The 19,956-nt window shown below is 39.0% G+C and overlaps 2 protein-coding genes across 19 annotated transcripts in view; one reads left to right on the forward strand and one right to left on the reverse strand.

The window, feature by feature from the left end:
- Window positions 1-19,956, forward strand: part of GIN1 (gypsy retrotransposon integrase 1) — a 271,168-nt gene that overhangs the window by 99,919 nt on the left and 151,293 nt on the right. The gene's annotated exons all lie outside the window — the stretch shown is intronic.
- Window positions 1-19,956, reverse strand: part of PAM (peptidylglycine alpha-amidating monooxygenase) — a 119,150-nt gene that overhangs the window by 77,676 nt on the left and 21,518 nt on the right. For all 16 annotated transcript variants that reach the window (XM_083403812.1, XM_083403808.1, XM_083403819.1 and 13 more), the window contains exon 2: window positions 844-1,368. In XM_083403812.1, the coding sequence (XP_083259938.1) occupies window positions 844-935 (92 nt within the window). In that variant the 5' untranslated portion in view covers window positions 936-1,368. The remainder of the gene's footprint in view (window positions 1-843; window positions 1,369-19,956) is intronic.

The raw sequence follows: 19,956 nt of genomic DNA on the forward strand, positions 1-19,956 counted from the left end.
ATGATTGCTTCAGTTAGTTGCAACATGCAAACTATGGAATGAATTAATAGATGAGGAAATCCTTAATAAGCAAATATACAGCAGAACTCCCAATGCATAGCTGAATAAGCCTGGGGGGGAAACTTCCTGCATTTCTCTTCCTGAACTGTGATTGAAAACAATTGTCTAATCACACGTATTTGCATCTTTTGTATGGATACCAAAGAAGTCACAGAAAATTTTGTTCCCTATTATTTGTATAGGAAGAGAATCCAGAAAAAAAACCTCCTATAAAATATAGTGGGGGAACCCTAGACATGCCTCCTAGTTTCAGGACAGCTAGATATAAGCAGCCTTTGATGCAATGTGAATACTAAATATATCCATGGATAAATATTTGATGTGGCAATTACGGGGACTGTGCTGTACATACAACCATACTGTCTTGTGAGCAAATAAAGCAGACTTCCGCTTAAGAAGGTATCCATAAATGAAAGACATCTTCCAGAAGGCTAATCAAACAACTGATAAGTTACCTGATGCACTTTAAAAAGAGATTTCAAAGGACTAATGGGAAGGACATTGTATATAAAAAAGTTACTTACTTCCTACAGAGCCTGTCAAGCTCACATTGAATTTAGATAAAAAAGTTATTGCAAAGCAGTATAAGAACGATGATGTAACGCACCAAATATTTCAGTATTAACCAAAACCAATTATAATCACATTTTAAAAAAATAAAAAATAAGCCAGTTATATTTTTAGAATGTTTACTTTGCTGGAAGCTTCACTTTTAAAGCCACAACACAAATCAAGGAAAAGCAGACGGCAACACTAAGCAGCGCACACTGATAAACAACCCACCTCTTAAAGACAGAAAGTGGGCTTCTGAAAGCCAAACAGCTGTTTTGAAAAATAAGGAACAATATTAGCAGGTTGTTAACGAGGCCAGCCATGTTCACGCTGCTGTTCCTGACCCGATTAAGGAAGCAGGGAAAGGGCAGTGCAGCTCTGTCGGCTGTGATCCTGACAATTAGGCAGCAGCACTGCTATCAGTTTGCTACTTCATTATGATGTTCTCCACAGGCATCCTACAGCTTTTGACAGACCATCTGTCCTGGAAGGTGGTGTGCTCTAAATCAGTAAGGTGAGATGATACTGTGCCTTCTTCATTGGAAGCAGGGGGGGAAAGTAGGAAAGGGAGGAGGGCAGGGGAGAGAGTCTTTCCTTTGCTATGTCCAGTAACAGAGCAGAAGCAGAATTCACAGCCGTGGTGCTTTATTCCAGCCTACTGTAAAATCTCCATTTTGGAAAAAAAATCAATCCATTCCACAGTGCAAGAGACTCCAAGTGGCACTGCAGAAACCCATGTCGCTCGTCATTCAGGACCTGCAAAAATAGAAACAGATAATGGGTGACTAACACATTACAGCATTAGTTCTCAGCAAATACTTGCTAAAGCTTTTTCGCGCATTAGGAGTTTCACAAGCTCTAGCTCAACTCAGAAAAGGTATTGTAAACTTTGTTGACCCTCTCCCCTCCACCATCCTCACAACTCCATGCAACAATTCTCACAAGTATGGTACATATTCTTTGTAACATGAACTGTGAATGCTAGAGGTGATGCTATCAAAAGTAGTTTATCAAACTCCCTAATGCCTTCAAGTGACAGGACTTAGAAAGCTTAAGTGCATTTAGCCATTACCTAGCTTTTCTTCCTCTACTTCAGAGAAGGCAGTATTCAGTGCTGAGTATCATACACAATATTCTTTTTACCAAGAATTAAGTAAAGTCCACTTTTTCCATAACATTTAGAGCAAGTGCAAAGTTTGCTAGCAGAAACACACAGTCTGACCTTCCAGCTATAGAACAAACGGCATATAAATGTGAATATTAAATAAATAAATAGTAGTTCAAATTTCAATGAACTTGAACAGTGTTCCTCAAACAGTGCGCTAGGACCCAGCAATGCACCATGGGACACTTTCAGGAGGCCTCAATACCACAGTCTGCCCAGGGTTTCCCACTTGCCAGTTCCATCCCCTAGCCATGTCATATAGCCTTTTGGTTGGACCACTGCCAGCACAAGCAACTCTTACATGCTGAGAAGTCATGGCCAGGAGACAGAGAAGTTCAGCAGGAGAAGGAAGGTCTCATGCCTCTGGGGTATATTCTGCCTGAAGTGTGGTAGGCTATCGTAACGCCTCCAGAGCAAATATTAATATTTAGCTTGAAGAAAGTGGAGCTATGAAACACCTTGCCCCAAGGAACATGCTGAGCCAATAATTTAGCAATTTCCAAAGGTGGATTAGATTTCAATAGAAAATGATTAGCCAACTGGTTATGCCAAACTCTGCCTCTACCTGGCACCATTTTGTGGTCCAAGAAATGTTCAACTTTTTAAAGACTGTGATGAATAGCATCATAGTTTTACATTAAACATTTGATAATTATATGCCTGCTGATCAGAATCACAGCACTATTTGTCTTGTAAGCTAATACTGAGAATATGGAAAAGTGAACATGGAGAATGTGTGGGTGATTAATGATATCCTAAATTTAAAAGTAACATATTGACAAACATAAAATGCAGAAGTGTTAAAAAAACACACCCAGATCTCAGCAAGGTCAAGTTTCATCAAGAGATTTCTGTTTATTATTTATGAATTGCCTCAAGTATTTTGGGCACTATGCTGAACAACTAAGAGAAAGCACTGTTTAGAGAGAGCTTTCAGTCTAGAAATGAAAACTGAGGAACAATAGAATAAAATGGGAACAAGTGAGGATAAAGGATACAACAACAAGATTACACGGTTGCTTAGGTTCATTATGTGTGCATCTTGATACGGCTGCTTTGCTTTGGGTTAGAATAGATGCTCCACAGGAAGATGGCAAATAAGTAGCGGAGACTGATAAAAAGGTCAAGTAGAAAGGCTGGGAAAATGTTTTGACCTATTAGAAGTCAACCTCACTTTTATAGTGGCTGCACATTTCCTTTCCATCGTCAAAGTTTAGCTTGGACCAATTTGCATTTATTCCTACTTTGCAGAATTGTGTTTTTCCACATCTTAAGCTGTTGGTTGATAGATTGATCAAAAAAACAAAACATTTGCTGCAGGTGAGTGGAGGAGCAGGTGAGGTAAAACACTACAGATTTGACTGCATTGACTCAACGAGTGGCTTTAGATGTTTCTTCTATGGGAATTTTTTTACATGTCATCCTCTTATTTCCTTAGATTCTAAACAATTGACAGAAAAGCAGCCTATGTGCCCAATAGAAAATTCACAAACACTTTTTGAATATTACATATACAGTGCACAAACAGATTGCATAGAACTCCTGTGTGCTTCCTATTCTACCTATTTAAACATTTGAAGCCCATCAATATTTTGTTGAACCTGGCATGAAGACGGCTTAAAACAGGAGGGTGATGGGTTAGTGAAGCATGTATCCCCTGTGTCATGGGACAGGATTTGCTTAGGTAAGCTTGTAAAACCATATGTGACTCTTCTTGAAAAGGGGAATTTGTGTGACTGTCTTAATTGTAGGCAATAGGTAAACTGCTTGGACTTTCGCTTGTTTGAAAAATACATACTTTGTCTTAAAGTGAGGGAATTGTCTTGTAGATTGTGTCAACATGCACACATACTGAAAATGAGAATTTATTTGAGGATTGAGCACTCCAGCAACACCCAAAGACATGTAGAACATTAAGACAATGGAATATGAGTGGCACATCATGCTCAATTCCAATTATAACAAGAGTCCCAGCATTACAGGACATAAGTACAGTATCAGTTTACTACTACAGATTTCATTGTGTGCTTCTGGACCAAGTCAACAAATGATTTAACAAACATCCAATGTCTCAATTTAAACTCCGTTCTTGGCACTTGAAACATGCCCAGCATCCAGCACTGAATAGCTAAACCAGAAAGCCGTCATTTATTTACTGTGAAGAATTTCAGTACAGTGGTACCTCGGGGTACAGCTGCTTCAGGTTACAGACTCCACTAACCCAGAACTAGTACCTTGGGTTAAGAACTTTGCTTTAGGATGAGAACAGAAATCGTGAGGCGGCAGCGGGAGGCCCCATTAGCTAAAGTGGTACCTCAGGTTAAGAATGGTTACTGGTTAAGAACGGATCTCTGGAACGAATTAAGTTCTTAACCCGAGGTACACATCCCCACCACTTACAATAATTAAGTGACTTTTCCCAACTGATTACCTTGACAAGGTATGGATATAACCCACGAGAGGTTAACAGTGGAGTCGCATCTGTTTTTATTCTCTATTTTAGATTATTTCACTCCCCACCTGAAACTGGGACTTCCAGAAGTTAAGCAACTTCACACTTCAGAGGTAGCAATGGTGTGGACATAAAATGCTTAATTTTGACTAGTTTGGACCTATAATGTCTATACCATTACCATCCTGAAGCATGAAGTTCATTAACCTCCCAAAGAAATTAAACATCCCAGATGCCATCCACCTGCAATCTTTTCAACAAGTTGTATCAGCTCTTAACATTTTTACAGCTTTGCATATCCATGTAACAGGAATACGACATTGCCCCTGAACAGTCTTTTAACCAGTCTTCTCATTTCTCACATAATGCTCTTTTCAGGGCGACTACTGTACGTCTTTGTGTGTGCAGTAGTTTCCATCTCTACTTACCCATTTCAAAACATACATACTGAAATTCAATGCATGTTTCATTCATGGAGATGAAACAAACATTGCTTTTGAAAGCATGCCTCCCACCTACTGGAACGCTGTAAATCTGTAGACTTCCTTCCTCCAGAGAATTCCAGAGTGCACAGAAAGCATTTAAATGGTTATGGATAATGTAGTAGACTGCTCAGCTAGTCAGAGTATCCTGCCATGTCTTATGCTAAAGCTACTCCATTTTCCCAGCAGGAAATATTCAGGAAATGCTCCATTTAACAAAGAGCACAATAATGATTAACAAGGCAGCAAGATCCCCATGAGATATTACACCTCCAGATGTCCATAATAAAAAGAAAAAACCACCAATGAAATTACACAAATAGAGAATAATAAAGGGAAGCAAAAAAATAAAGGGAAATGTACCTTTTCTACTGGCAAAGTGCTTCTAAAGGGTCACACACTTTTGCACAGAAAAAGAAATGCAGTCTAGATGTCTGCTATGCTTTATCTTTGCATATTTAAAGTTTTCTAAAATAGCACATCTACTATCAGCATTGACAACTGCAAAGACTGCTAGCATACTTACAAAACACTAATCTTAGATTAATCATCTATTATTAGTATCAAACTACTTTCCTGTATTTTTTAAGCTTGTCTCATGGTTAACCTTCTGTTGACAGTAAATAAATATGCATGTATACTTCTTTAATACAAGACTTACATTTGCATTACAAAACTGATCAAAAGAAGTCCTTTTTTGTGGTGGCCCCCAAGCTCTAAAATAGTTAGCCAGTATGATGCAACTGTCCAGAGACTGGCTCCTTCAAATGAATTGTTAAGGCCTTTCTCTTCAGACAAGCTTTTAATAATTCGGGTATAGTTTAAATGCTGAATGTCAGTTTTTAATCTACAACTGCTGTTCCTGAAACTTTATTGCCATTTTATTTTTTCTTTAAATGCAACCCCTTTTGGAGCAATTGTTGAAAAGCAGGCTATAATTTCACCATATAATAAAAATGCACTGCCAATGTGAACATTTATAATACATTGAAAGCACGGGCTAGGAAAGATTTTCACTAGAGTAAAAGTGGTTAAGAACAGAACGAACTTTTTTTAGAATCATTCCTGCCATGCTGAAATACATTCACAGCACTTGCTTGCAGAGGGGCAGTGCTTAAGTTGTATTCTTTGAATTCTCTATATAAAAATATGCGCCAGAAATTAGAATAAACCAGCCACACGAAAGCAAACTGCAAAGCTAATGGGAAAGAAACCGCTGGTCTGACACAATGATCCCTGACTAAGATAAGGGGAAAGACAGAACATGAAGGCACAACTATGAATGCTAATACCACGCAGTACTGTCAGATGCTACTATTGGAAACATTTCTTTAAACAGAAGCCAAAACAAATTTTCCGGCATAGTCAAACTATCATTTTCCTTTTTAAAAAAAAATTAAGCTGTGTTTTTATACTGTAAACCGCCCTGTGATCCTTGGATGAAGGGCGGTATAATAAATAAAATAATAAGGATTTGAAAGAAGTGGTCAGACAAATGAGATAATAGCAGGTCTATGCATTTCCTTTAGAAGGTTCATCTTTGAAGATGACCTTTGGAGACTGCTTGGAAATGCATAAAGAAGCTTCCCAATTACTTGGAGGGGTGTGTGTACAAGAAATCAGAGCATATAAACACTGGTTCTGTACCAGCTGCACTGACTGAAAGTGTGTTCCAAGGCCAGTTTAAAGTGCTCTCTATCTAAAACCCTAAATGGGCCAAGCAGATCATTTGAAAGACAGCTCAACCTATAAGAGCCAACTCAGGCTTTAAGACTAGCCATGGAGGTCCTAATCAGAGCACAGTCATACCTTGGATCCCAAACACCTTGGTACCCAGACATTTTGGCTGTCGAACGCCACAAATCCAAAAGTGAGTGTTCCGGTTTGCAAACATTCTTTGGAACCCGAACGTCCGACGGGGCTTCAGTGGCTTCAGATTGGCTGCAGGAGCTTCCTGCAGCCAATGAAAAGCCACACTTTGGTTTCCAAACATTTTGGAAGTTGAATGGACTTCCAGAACAGATTCCGTTCGACTTCCAAGGTACGACTATACAGCACATCAGATTGACGGGTTTATAAGACGAACCACATGGCAGTGGTGAGCATGCAGAACTCCCTCCCACAAGAAGTGTGATTAAAACTGCCAATGGGTGATGCAAACAGGTTGCTTAGAAGCTTTTAAATATAACTTTCAGAAAATTAAAAATCAATGAAATATAACCCAGGGAAGGCAGGGTAAGAGACATTCAGCAGCCAGAGCAATAATTCCATTATATATTATGTTGCAACTGAGTTACATAATGTTAGATTTTTCAGAGCTTTTCAACTTATTTATTGAAGCCTGTACAAATATGTCATCTGCTTCACCTTACAGAACCAAGAGCTCGATTAATTACTTTCTCAAGCAACACTGGCTTTATCCTACACAACTCATAAGGTACGCACCACAGTAAATTTTAACAGTAGTTTTTGTGAGGAGAGGAAGAGCTTTATTTTTACTTTTGTGTAAGTTTTGTATGAAAACATTTATAGTGTAACAAAGTTATTTGATAAGCATCTCACACTTCGGTAAGATACATTAACTCCCCATACTACTAAGACACAATGTGTAGAACTAAATCGGCAACAAGAGAAAAACAGCTTACTTTTAACAGGGCACCCTGGTTTCTATTCCTGAGACACAGCCAGCTGTTTGCTTCTGAAAAGCTGATTACATGTTGCTTAGACTAAACTATGAAAGTGTCTGGAAAATAGGATTAACCAATTTAGCAGCGATCAAAACAAGAGGTTGAAAGAGGTGGTACGGTAACCCAGACAGAAAGAGGAAAGCAGTCAGTCACTAGAGACAATGAAAGGGCATTGACAATGGGGCGGGAGGTCACTTTCATATGTTAAGGTGAAGATACAGGATAATGCTTAGCATCCCTATTTTCTGTTGCCACATAGTGTTCGTTCTGCACTTGTAAGGAATCAATCTTTTAGTGCAACAGCACCTATACTCTGGAACTGCCCGCCCTTTGACATTAGGCAGGCAACTTTGCTGCAGCTACTAAGAATTTTTTGTGTTTACCCCGATAGGCATGGTTAGCATACATTTTATTTGCATATCCTGAACTGCTGATTTTATTTATATTTTGATTTTTTTTAAAGTTAAAAGCCAGAGTTAAAAACAAGTTATTGATAATGTTAATGGAAATGTTAGTTTTATAAAACTGCTTAGTGGTTGTTGTCCCCATCCCCCCCAATAATGGAGTATACAAATTCCATTAAATAAAACATGTGCCTCCACCCCAGCTGCTGGGTGGGGTGGGGTGCAACACGTGCCCTAGGCACTGGCAACCCACGCTACACCACTGAATGGCAATACACAGGACCCAGCCTAGAAGAGAGCTTTCTCTCATTTTTCTAAGTATCAACTGACAATCTTTAGAAAAAGAGCTAGGTAGATATTTTCACACACTGGACACCATAACAAAAGATACACCCTTTACTGTATTCCCATCTATTTAAGATGATAGCAAGACATCTGCGACCTCAGTGGACAGACAGGATTATTCAGAAGCAGAAAGTCCTCAAATGACCTGCCCTTTGCATAAGTTGCTGTTCTTGGCTGTTCCCCTTTCCATCCAGGAGCCATGTCCAGAACTGCAACACGTTCAGTAGCACCACAGGTGGGTTCCACTAACGAGACAAAATTGTTAACACGAAATGTTTGCCTTTTAAGAGCATTTTCCATTTAGAAAATGAGCATGCCTCTGCTATCAAAAGTCCGAGAAGCATACTCGCTGAAGAGCTGGCTGTAATAAGTCAGCGAACAGGATGCAACAAAGGAACAAAGGTCACAATGAAGTACAGTACCTGGAATGTAAGAGGCATAAATGTACCACAATAGCTTAATGCGTGTATCTGGATAATGACATTTAAGTGGCACATGCCAACATTGCTGATATTTAACTCAAAAAAATTATGAAGGAAAACACAACCACAAAATTACAGCAGCATTCTCTAAGTGCATATGAACAACCACTTTACTGAAGTCTAATTTTCTCCAGGTTAAGCCCCAAAGGCTGGAAATCGTGCAACCTTTAGTACTTTTGTCTGGTAATCTTCCACAACAGGATTACCTAGTTTTATATTTATACAACTCAAGTCATCATCTCTCAATGACTCACAATTCTCACAAATCCTGAATTTCACTTTATCCTTTGCCTAGACAGTGGGTACACAGGTTAAGAGCACTTGTCATGATTTTGATGTCTCAGTACAGAACTATTCTTCCATCTAAAATCTAAAAAAACAGGCCTGCAAAGAGCAATGGATTCAATGGCTTAGATCCTAAGCTTCAATAACGTCTCAGGGTGGAAAGTTTCTCATTCCGTGGTGCCATCTGTACAGTACTTTGGAGAAGAATTCCAGGAGAATGAGCAGGAGGACATCACCACATTGAGAAGTGCACCTGTAGGGTAATTAAATCCAGTAAAAAATTACCTAACTGCACCACTGTTCCAATTTGCTCTTTCTCCCTCTCTACCCCATCCCAAAGTATTCAGAAGGGTCCCTCACAATTCTGAGAGAGGTTTTAATTTTTTTGCAGTGTGGTGGTGGTGTAGAAGGTTGAAGGAGGAAATAGAGGATGGGAAAATTTTCTTCTGTGAATTTCCTTAAATAGAATTATTTAAGGATCCAAGTGAAATAGTTTTAGTGTTTAAATCCTCATGAATTTAATTTCTGACCTTGTAACCATGCACAGTTAATTAAAAAGCAAGTACATTTTTAAAATTGTGAATAACTAACACAATCCCATAACAGAAATATTTAGTTGTGTCTACAGTTGCATTAGGCAATATTGCTAATAGGCATATAAATTTTTTATGCATCTAAAACTATTATATTCAGTTTTTTATTATAGGCAAGCTGTTCACTGTCTATATTTAGGATCATCTTGTTTAATATTTGCAATGTTTCACATAGTGTAGGCAAAGAATTCCAGCATGACAGCAATATTGAAATTATCCAAAAAGCTGTCAAAAGTCTGCACAAGCACTGCCAATCGGTAAACAGTGATTACTCAAACCTGAAATCTCTTCCAAAAGCAACAAAAATAAACTTGTTAAGAAGACGTTACATTCCAAGGAAATTATCAAAGAAATTCCATTCATCTCCTTCTTTCAATGCATTCTTTATACTGCTAATAATAAACCCTGATTAGGGTTTTTATTAAAAAGAAATAAATCCATATAATCCTAAATTTATAATTCATATCCTGAAATGAAGCTATAAGAGTAACATGGATACATTTACAAATTGTCGTATTTCCATAATATTTTTCCATGGTAAGTAATGCATAACGTTTCCCTACTCCAACTGGTTCACATTCTATAGAATACAGTTTATTTAATTATTACTTATACCTTCATCCCACTTTTTTCTCCAAGGAGCTCAATGTGATGTACACAGTTCTGACCCTCCTCATTTAACCCCCACAACAACCCTATATGGTAGGTTAGGATGAGAGGCAACAACCGGCCCAAGGTCACCCAATGAGTTTCATGGCCCAGTGGGGATTTGAACCCTGGTCTCCCAGCTCCTAGTCCCACACTCTAAGCAAGCCTTTCTCAACCTTGTGTCCCTGAATGTTGTTGGAATACAACTCCCATCATCCCTAACCACTGGCCCAGCCAGGGATGATGGGAGTTGTAGTCCAACAACATCTGGGGGCCAAGGCTGAGAAAGGCTGCTGTAACCACACTGGCCCTCTAGATTTTACAGAACATTATTCACACCACAGAAACGGGTTGCAACTCAGGGGTAGACAATTTGCTTTGTATTCTGAAGGTCCTAGGTTTAATTTGCAGCATATCCAGACAGAGCTAGAAAGACTTCTGTATGAAACCAATGGAAAGCTAGTCTGCCAGTCTGGGTTGACAGTATTGAACTAGATGTACCAATGGCCTGACCACATTACAAAGAATTTTCCTATATTCCTAAGGTATAAAACAGTTTAAAATTAAAATAGTTGGCTTTGAGTTGGACAGATATGATTTATGTGGTACTTTGCCTCATCAAAACATCTGTCTTCACTAGGGATCATACAGCAGATTTATATCGCCAGCCCTGTCTGTATGCATGGTTTCTGTTAAAGAATCCTTGCAAGAGGCAACAAGGGAGAGGACAAGGAAAGACAAAACAAGAGGATGAGCTAGCAAGGCAAGAGCCAGGAAGAAGCACGGCTTTGGTTATATTCTATTTCCGACAGTTTCTAATACTATAAAGCAGGCATGGCCAAACTTGCCCTCCAGCTGCTTTGGGACTACAATTCTCATCATCCCTAGCTAACAGGACCAGAGGTCAGTGATGATGGGAATTGTAGTCCCAAAACAGCTGGAAGGCCAAGTTTGGCCATGCCTGCATAAAGTCTTAATACCATATTTTACATTAGGGGGCTTTCTAATGTTTTCAGATGCATTGCACTTCCTAATCTTGAACATGGAAAGTGGCTCTGCAGCTGCAATCCTACACATACATCCTTGAGAGAGAGAGGCCCCTTTGGGCCTTTACTCCTGAGTAGACATGAACAGGATTGCCAGAGATGACCTGCACTTTCTAGGTGTATTACTCAGCAGTTTATACTCTTGTACATTTTACTGTACAACTTGCCTTGCTCAGCATACCTAGCCCTTTGCATGGCTGTTTCATTCTGCATTTTAGGTTGCTGATGACATTACTGTATTCTGCCCATGATTTCCTTTGCAGAAAGCAATCTTCTACCACCACCTAGCACTTATTACTCTCGTTTAAGGAATAATTTATTCTCTTACAGCTATTGCAATGCCTTAAGGTCATTGACTGCAAGCTTGGAACTTATTGATGATCACTTCCATGCCATACAGAGATGTTATAGATACGTAATGGCAAGATTTTGATGGAATATTCCATAGTAAAAAGACATAACAAAATATAATCCTGAGAACCGTGACTTTTCAGCACCTTGATTAAATTAACTGCATAGTTTTATTACACCACGGGGCCAATACCTCTGCTCTTCCATAACATAAATCCATGGATGCAATAAAGGGAAGCTTATTGAGATTACAAGGTGTCCTTGAAGATAATGCAAACAAGCAGACATAATGCAGACGTTTTTACTGTCTTCAGTTGTATTATATTCGATCACAATAAAGAGATCCTTCAGATATGCTATTGTTGTGGTTTAGGGGCATGCATACTCTCTCTCTCTCTCTCTCTCTCACACACACACACACACATACACACACACACAATTTTCAAGCCTACTCAGTGTTTCCTTTAAACATGATTTCAGCTGTGGCTCAGCTGCTCTAGGCAGGTTCATACAGCATAACTGAGCTATGATGAATACCATCCTTCATACATCAGCAAGTTGCCCCTGTACACAGGCTAGAGCAGGCATCCCCAAACTCGGCCCTCCAGCTGTTTTGGGACTACAACTCCCATCATCCCTGACCACTGGTCCTGTTAGCTAGAGATGATGGGAGTTGTAGTCCCAAAACAGCTGGAGGGCCAAGTTTGGGGATGCCTGGGCTAGAGCAACAGTTCCTTCCCAAGCAAGAAAGCCAAGGTTTCTGCTTTCCTTGGAAAATGTGGATACAGATCACACCATGCACTGGAATTTATCACCAATAAAATGTACTGTAAGTTTTAAAAAATCTGCTTCTAGGTGGATTCAAAGCATTTTCTTACTATAAAAAGAAGCCTCTTCATCCAGTGCCAGTGCAAAAAGTTTGCACTCAAGATTTCTCACAAGGTTTGCTGCAGATAAGGTAGTTTATTGTTTGGGGATTTTTGCTATATTTAAAACAATCTTTATAAGAATTTCAAGTATCTTGTAAACATGGTTAGAAATTTTTAGGTTTTTTCTAATCTGTCTCGTTTCACTATTTGAAAAGAAACTTATTCACAATAACTTAAACTTGAAAACTCAGTTTAGGAAGACAAAAATCTATATAGTTCATCCACAAGGTACATGTGTTAACTTTAAATGTTGTTTGCTTGATTTGATTATGTGTTTCAGCAGCACACAAGCTTAACAGCACACTCTAATAATAATTTAATGATGGCACAAGACATCAGTGAATTAATATTTCCCATTTTCAGCCCATAAAAAAGAAGTCCCTGATTATTCCTTTATGAAGCAAAATATGTCGGCATTCATCTAAGGAATTTCTGTGACTTGAACCGGCCTGGCTGCTCCCACCTTGTAACCAGTAGGTGAAATCAAGAGTTGTGATTGACAAACAGTTGTTTGGACACCAGTCCCATGGGGCATACACTTGCCCCGGGCCTCAGACAAGCTCTGAACAGGTCTGCCTAAGGTTCTAAATTGCTGCTGTTTACCCCTTCCTTTTGGCACACTTTTATTTTGGGGCCTTCCACTCCACCTGCAAATGAGGACACAAATTTGCATATAACAAAACATATGCAAATCTGTGTACTATTTTCTGAGTAGATCAGAGGGCCTAATACACATACAGTGTACTGGACCTAGAAAATCCGGTTGGGCCCGTTCAATAGAGGCATATTGGTTAAAAAAAAAAAAAAAGCATGTTGCACATTTTGCTTTGTTTTCTCACACTGTTTCATTCCCACAAGAGCTGTACTCAAAAGGAAGAGAAAAGGCACGCTTATGTGTTTTATTTGGGAAAAAAAGACCACATACAGTAGTTCTTTTGAACAAGGACAAAACATTTTATTCCTCACTGAAGCACCATGTATAAAGGCAGAATTTCTCCGGAAAACTGCTTGCGTGAACTTACAAGGCCTAAAAATCAAAACTGAAAGTGAGAGAGAAAAATGCTATTTATACCACAGCTGGAGCTGTAGGAGCTCCATTTGTCTTACAGTTTACATTCAGACCATTTAACACTTGAATCTAAGATGAAAACATTTCTCACTGGTGCTAATGAAGAGCTACCAAGCTTCCTGCAGAAAGGAACAAAAGCTCTAAAGCTTTATGAAACTGAATCCAAGTGCACAAGCTAAATTTTACAGCAATTCCTCCCCACCGCAAAAAAGGGGCATAACAACAGGAATGAGCCACCAGGCTATAAACAATTTCTGGATAATATCCCTTTCTTAAGAATCCACAGATAGCCTACTGACCAAGCCATCCAAAAAGAGAGCTTCCTTGACAACCCTACTTCAAAGCATGCCTCTCTATGTGCCTGTGGGAATTGCGAGTTAGTAGGACAGTTCTTCACACGTAGCCAAGTATTTGTACTGTATGATTCCACAGTAATGTATTCATTCTCTGATTTAAAATCACATGAACAACTGACCCTCCAAGTGTCCATATTTTCCAAAGACGGTCCCGGATTTATAAAGCTGTCCCAGTTTCTGATTTGATCCCAGAATGTCCTGCTTTTCCTTAGGACATCCCTATTTTCATCGGAGATATGTTGGAGGGTACAGAGTTATGCGACCCCTGAGCCAAGGAGATACACTCTTTTACTAACTGTATCCAGAAGAGTGCACAGAATAACCCTAAATTTGGGAGGGGGAGGAGAAGAGACAGAGGCTGAAGTATCCAAATCTTTGCTGGGTTCTCACCAACAATGGGAATTGTATGTTCTGACCTACGTGCAACAGACTAAAGCCTAGTCACTGCATTTTAAACCAAATGAAGCTTCTCAACAGTCTTCATAGACAGGCCCCATGCAAAATGCATTATTACAATATCTGAATCTGGAGTTTCCGTACTATGTAATAGAGGGACACCAACCCTCCCATCTGGAGAGTCCAAATCAGGCTTCGCTACCTGATGCGCTCTAGATGTCGTCCCGTCTCCCATCAGCCCCTGTCAACATGGCCAATAGTCAGGGACTGCAGAATTTGTAGTCCAACAACATTTGGACAGCACCAAATTTGGAGCAATTGGTCTAGAGACTAAGTATATATTTGCTCACAAATGTTATTGACATTCTGCTCACTCCTTTAACATTGCACAGAACTGGCACATAGTTTTAAATGTTGGTATGCAAGTTGGGCTGCCCTTGTTCATCTCAAAAGAATAGCAAGGTGCCTAGAGAAGCAATTCAGAAGAAGGCTTCCCTCAGATGTTGGCCGAGGTCAGCTATCAACCCTTTGTTCGCAGATAAAACTGTCCTCCTCCACCTCCACCAATCCAAATGCAGAACACAGAGCATTTTATAAAGAAGATTTCAAAGAGTAAACAGAACTGCTGCATTTAAATCTACTCCCCATGGGTTCTTCCCGTCACAACACATCTCTCAGCTAGAAATGTATAAACATTGCCTGCATTTTAATATGAAGTGAGGAATTTTGACTGTCTGTAGAAACAAATGTTCCTTTGTCTTTTTAGGATGCTGAGAAACCCACCTTCCCAATCAACAGCAAAAAGAAAGGCTTGCCGCTTCTTTTTCTATAGTAAAAAATAATGTTACTTGTCAACTTTATAGTGCATGCTGTAAGATCTGGTTCCCTGTGTTCAGACTGTGTGGAGGTTCAGCTGATCAGGACAAGAGAAAAAGCCTCCTTGGTGGTTCCACCCAAACAATGGAAATCTTTTGCTCCCGTGAGTCTTGGTTGGCTCTGTCCTTTTCTGTGTTTCACCTGATAACAAAGACTATTGTTACTGGGTAGATGGTTATATATCTGATGTCAGTTTCATCAATTGAACCTGCCTCTTTTAGCATTGTTATTTTTACAGAATGTTAAAATTGCATTTTATAATTGGTTTTAATAGTTAGAGGGCAGCCCAAGCACTGTGTAGGCACTCAAATGGGGTGGTATATAAAGCCCTATGTAGATAAATCTCTGAATGTAGTGGGCCACATTTCTAACTGGCACTTCATCTGTCAAGGGACCAAGCTCTGCTCCCCACCCAGCTTATCCAAATCTACAGCATATTTTCCAGTGATCACTATTTACTGTGCTGTAAATTATTTACACAGCTTCTGCTGGAGAAGAGGGACACTCCAGGGAAGATCCACCTGCCTCTCTTGAGCAGAGTTGATGAGAAATCATAACTACCACACCTGGAATTGAGCTCTGCTCATCGCTCAGCCTCCTCTGCAGCATCTCTTTAAGAAATAAAACATTTAATAGGTGGCTGTGTGCAAAACACACTGTCATTCGAATGACTTTCTGGACCGGCTGGGCATGGTGTTGTATGGGTGTGATGGTTTTCTTTTCACTGACTGTAAATATGCCAGTTTGACAACTGAGAAAGGATTATATGCCTAAGGAGCGTGTGCACCCTGTCTGCTGGCAAAGTTCCTTCCTATAGCAGCAGCTTCCCTACACATGCCTGCCAAAATCAACCCGCTTGCTGCCAAGTGATCTGTATTTAGCCCTAAACTTTACTCCTAAGGCATACATTTTATAAAGCCCTAATCTGCAACTCAAGCAACTACTGTGGCATCAAGACAAGAACAAAAGAAAGAGGAAGAAGAAATGTAAGCAAACAGAAAATAAGGAGCAACGGGCAGGTTGCTGTTGCCACTTTCACACACAAATATAATTCATTAGGTAGTGCCCCATTTTGCCAATTTATATTGAAAGTTAATTTATTGGCTGCTCTTTACTATAAATTAGCATTCAATATAAAATAAAATTTTGAATTTCCTACATACTTGGACTTTTGAAGAAAGTTCTATTTACTACTTTTAAGTACATATTATAATATTGTTATTGCACCAAACTATGCAAACATCTATGGAATGTGTAGGATTAAACAATGGGAAGGGGGAATTCAACCAATCAGCAATATCACAACGTCAGCTGCTAGCTTTTATCCTCAGAAGAAAATGAGCTTTTCAATGTACTATTACTTCTAATGTGTTAGTTGATACATTGTAGTTGAATGCACTAGCACTGCTACATTTCAGAAAGCAGAGAAAAATTGTTAATCCAATTGTTTCTTAGTTACTGACCACTCCTTGAGACCATTTGGCACCATGTATTTTAAATGCATCATACAAAATCCATATCTGCTCAATGGATTTCACCATCCACGGTGGAAATGAGGCAAAAGCAGCTGGTTCTTCCTACCATTAATCCATGGACCAGGGTCAGTCAGTAAAATGCCACCAAACTATCAATATCAATTGCAGCCAACTCAACTTTAATCTCCATCAAAGGGAGTCAACTTACCATTTGACAATAACTTCTTTCTTTTCTTAGTATGGAAATATGAGAATCCCCTAAACAGTGGAAAGACGAACCTTACACTCACTTATAAGGAACAAAGCACATTTCACATAGGAGTGACAAGGCTAAACAGGATTCTCATTACATCATTCATAGAACTTTTCGGAGGAATCTCATTCCATTCTTCCGACTACCATACTTCTTTTAATAGCTTACAAGCACACACACATTCTTGGCGCATCTAGGAAGAGCACTGATACTTGGGACAATGCTAAAAACAGTTAAAACACCCACTGCAACTAAGGATCTAGTTAAGTAGCAATTTTATAATTATATTCATTGAAATGATTTTAAGCAAGGTCTTGCTAGTTCTCTTCTCGAGAGGTGAGAACCTGATTTTGAGCGAGAACCTATATCTTGATAAAGTAGGATGTCTGTGATAATAGTGTCTGTTGTCGCATTACTATGAATAGTACAATCAAATTAGTACAGAAGCTTGTATTAACTAGACTGAGCCTTGTCTTCATTTCTGCTCTGACTAGTAGTGATAGAAGCAACACCTATTCTTATCACTTGCATTGCTTGGGCATTTGGCCTCATATATTTTCCTCTTGGATCTCTGTCCTCAGGGTATAGAAACCTACCTATTTAGGCAACGACTTATGCATCTTATAAAGGATGACTATTGAGCCATGAAAGCTTATAGAATGATATATTTGTTACTCTTTAAAAAGTGCCACAAAACTCGATTTATGTTCCATACCAGCGTGGCTACCCCTCTGAAATTCATGCTGGTGTCATCCCTTTAAACCACAGATCTTTCATTAAAGTGGAAACCTTGACATCTCTATTTTTGTCTTAGTCAAGAATGCTTGGCTGGAGGTAAGCTCAGATGGGAGGTTAAAATTAACTCATGTGATAATCACAACGATTCTTCCAACATCGCCTCCTGGAAGCAGAGTGAAGGCAGATGGTGCCTATGTATTCAGCTAGAGTAAACACTGACCACAGTGTATCTGCCAATCAAATACTTGGTGAAGGGATGAGCTCCATCTGTGTTTTAATTACTTTAAATAAATCCATTCACTTTAACTGCCACTGCTCCACATTCTCATAAAGAACTGGAGAGGTTCCCATCACCTGTAAAATGTATGCTATTAAACTGATACATGTACTATTTGTGAGAATGAAAAACATTTGTTCCGGGAGAAATAGATACATCCATATACCGTTCAGATAAAAGAGGCAGCAGGCACAAATTTTAAGAAAATATATAATTTAAGGTGGTCCCAAGCTATGCTGAAAGATGCCTGACATCAGCTTTCAGCTTCTATTTCATTAAAATTTCATTTCACTAAAAATATTTCACCAAAGATAGAAAATTTGAGAAACTTACACATTATAATTAAGAGCAGCTGCTCAACAGTATTAGCGCCTATTTATTAACCTATATAAAAGGAGAGGGGACCACACAAATATAACCCATATAAAAGGAGGGGAAGCAGATGCAGAGATAATTGCAATTTCCCCTGCCTCTAGGTACCAGCAATATCCTGCTCTTCTGCTCCATCAAAGTTCTTCAGCCTTAGTGTTTTAAGTTGGCACAGACCAAGCAAAATACAACTTAGCTGAACGTCACTCAAATGTAGTGTTTGAAACTCAGATATATAAGCTAGGTGCCAAATGGCTCCTTCAACCAGGGTTACAGTTGCCAAAACAAAATGCCTAGTTGCCATTTTGAGGCCAGACAGCTCAAAAGTCGCATTTTTCAATACAACCTTTTGGTTCCTGAAATTCATTCTGACTGTGCAGATAAAATATAACAGAATTCTACAGTATGTGTTTCTAGTGTGTGAAAACAGTCAAGATCCAAGGATCTCCAAGCACATACCTCCAATACCTCCAGATGGTGGAGGTGCCATCCTGATGCCCAGGTATCTTTGCTTGGTCACAAATGGCCAATAGCCAGGTGCAGAATGCGCCTGGCACCTGGTGAATTTCAAACGCTGCTCACATGTCACAGAGAGTAGAGCCATTGGAATAAATGAACTTAAGTTACTTAACTCCGCTGATTTCATTGGGTCTACTCCAAGTATAACTAACATTGGATAAGTGTACAAGCTGACAAATGTAAGTTCTTTCAGTTTTACCCATAGCACCTGGTATTACATGCCAGCTCTGATTTAATTCTCTATCCCTGCCAGTCACCATTATGAACACCTACACATAGCCAACATAATGTGCAGAACTGATAAAAACTGACACTTCAAGCAGGGAATGGTTTAAGAAAAAAAGTATTTTTTATTTTTTTTTAAACTTCCTGGAATTTATTTGTATGAAGTGCACTACACAAATACCTTAAATACAAACATATGTAAGAACTGATGTAGCAACTTATTTGGTGTGCAACCACCTCCTTTACAGTATGTGTAGACTTCCTGGCATTTCTGTGACATTTAAAGCTTAAAATCTGTAGTAGGTTAAGAATCAGTTCCTTAAGTCTTTCAAAGATAATTTGAAAAAGACCTTTTTCCACAGAGCTAAAGAATCAGTAGGCAGATGAGCGAGGAACCTTAATTGATTTTAAAGACTAAACATCTCCCTCTTAGTAATAAATCTATTAGAAATAAGACAGATGCTGTGAAAGGTTTTTTTATTTTTAATGAGGCAGTCGAAGATTTAATCTATGTCCACGCTAACAAGCTCTAGAATGAAAAGCAACCCTAACCCATCTGTGTGCTTTGTTTTGAAAGATGAATAACACTGAAGCTAATGTTAAAGCCACAGTATTTGAAGCATAAGCTGCAAAGGCTTCCCTTTCTGACTTTATCACTTAATTGATACAACCTTAGTAATCAGTCTTAAAAATACCTGGGGAAATGTCTGATTTTAGCATTATATTAGTCACATTATATTATTTTTTCTCAGCAAGTTTCTTTCATCGTTAGAGCTGTGGCAAAATATAAAGTTTTGAAACAAGGAGTCTTATGACACTTTAAGTCCAACTTAACGTTATTGAGGGATAAGATTTCATAAACTAGAGCCCACTTGCTCAGATGCCCCAAGGATTATTTTCAGATATATAAAAACACAGAGGG

This window comes from Podarcis tiliguerta, assembly GCF_965153285.1.
Source record: "Podarcis tiliguerta genome assembly, chromosome: 11".
In the NCBI taxonomy this organism is placed as follows: Eukaryota; Metazoa; Chordata; class Lepidosauria; order Squamata; family Lacertidae; genus Podarcis; species Podarcis tiliguerta.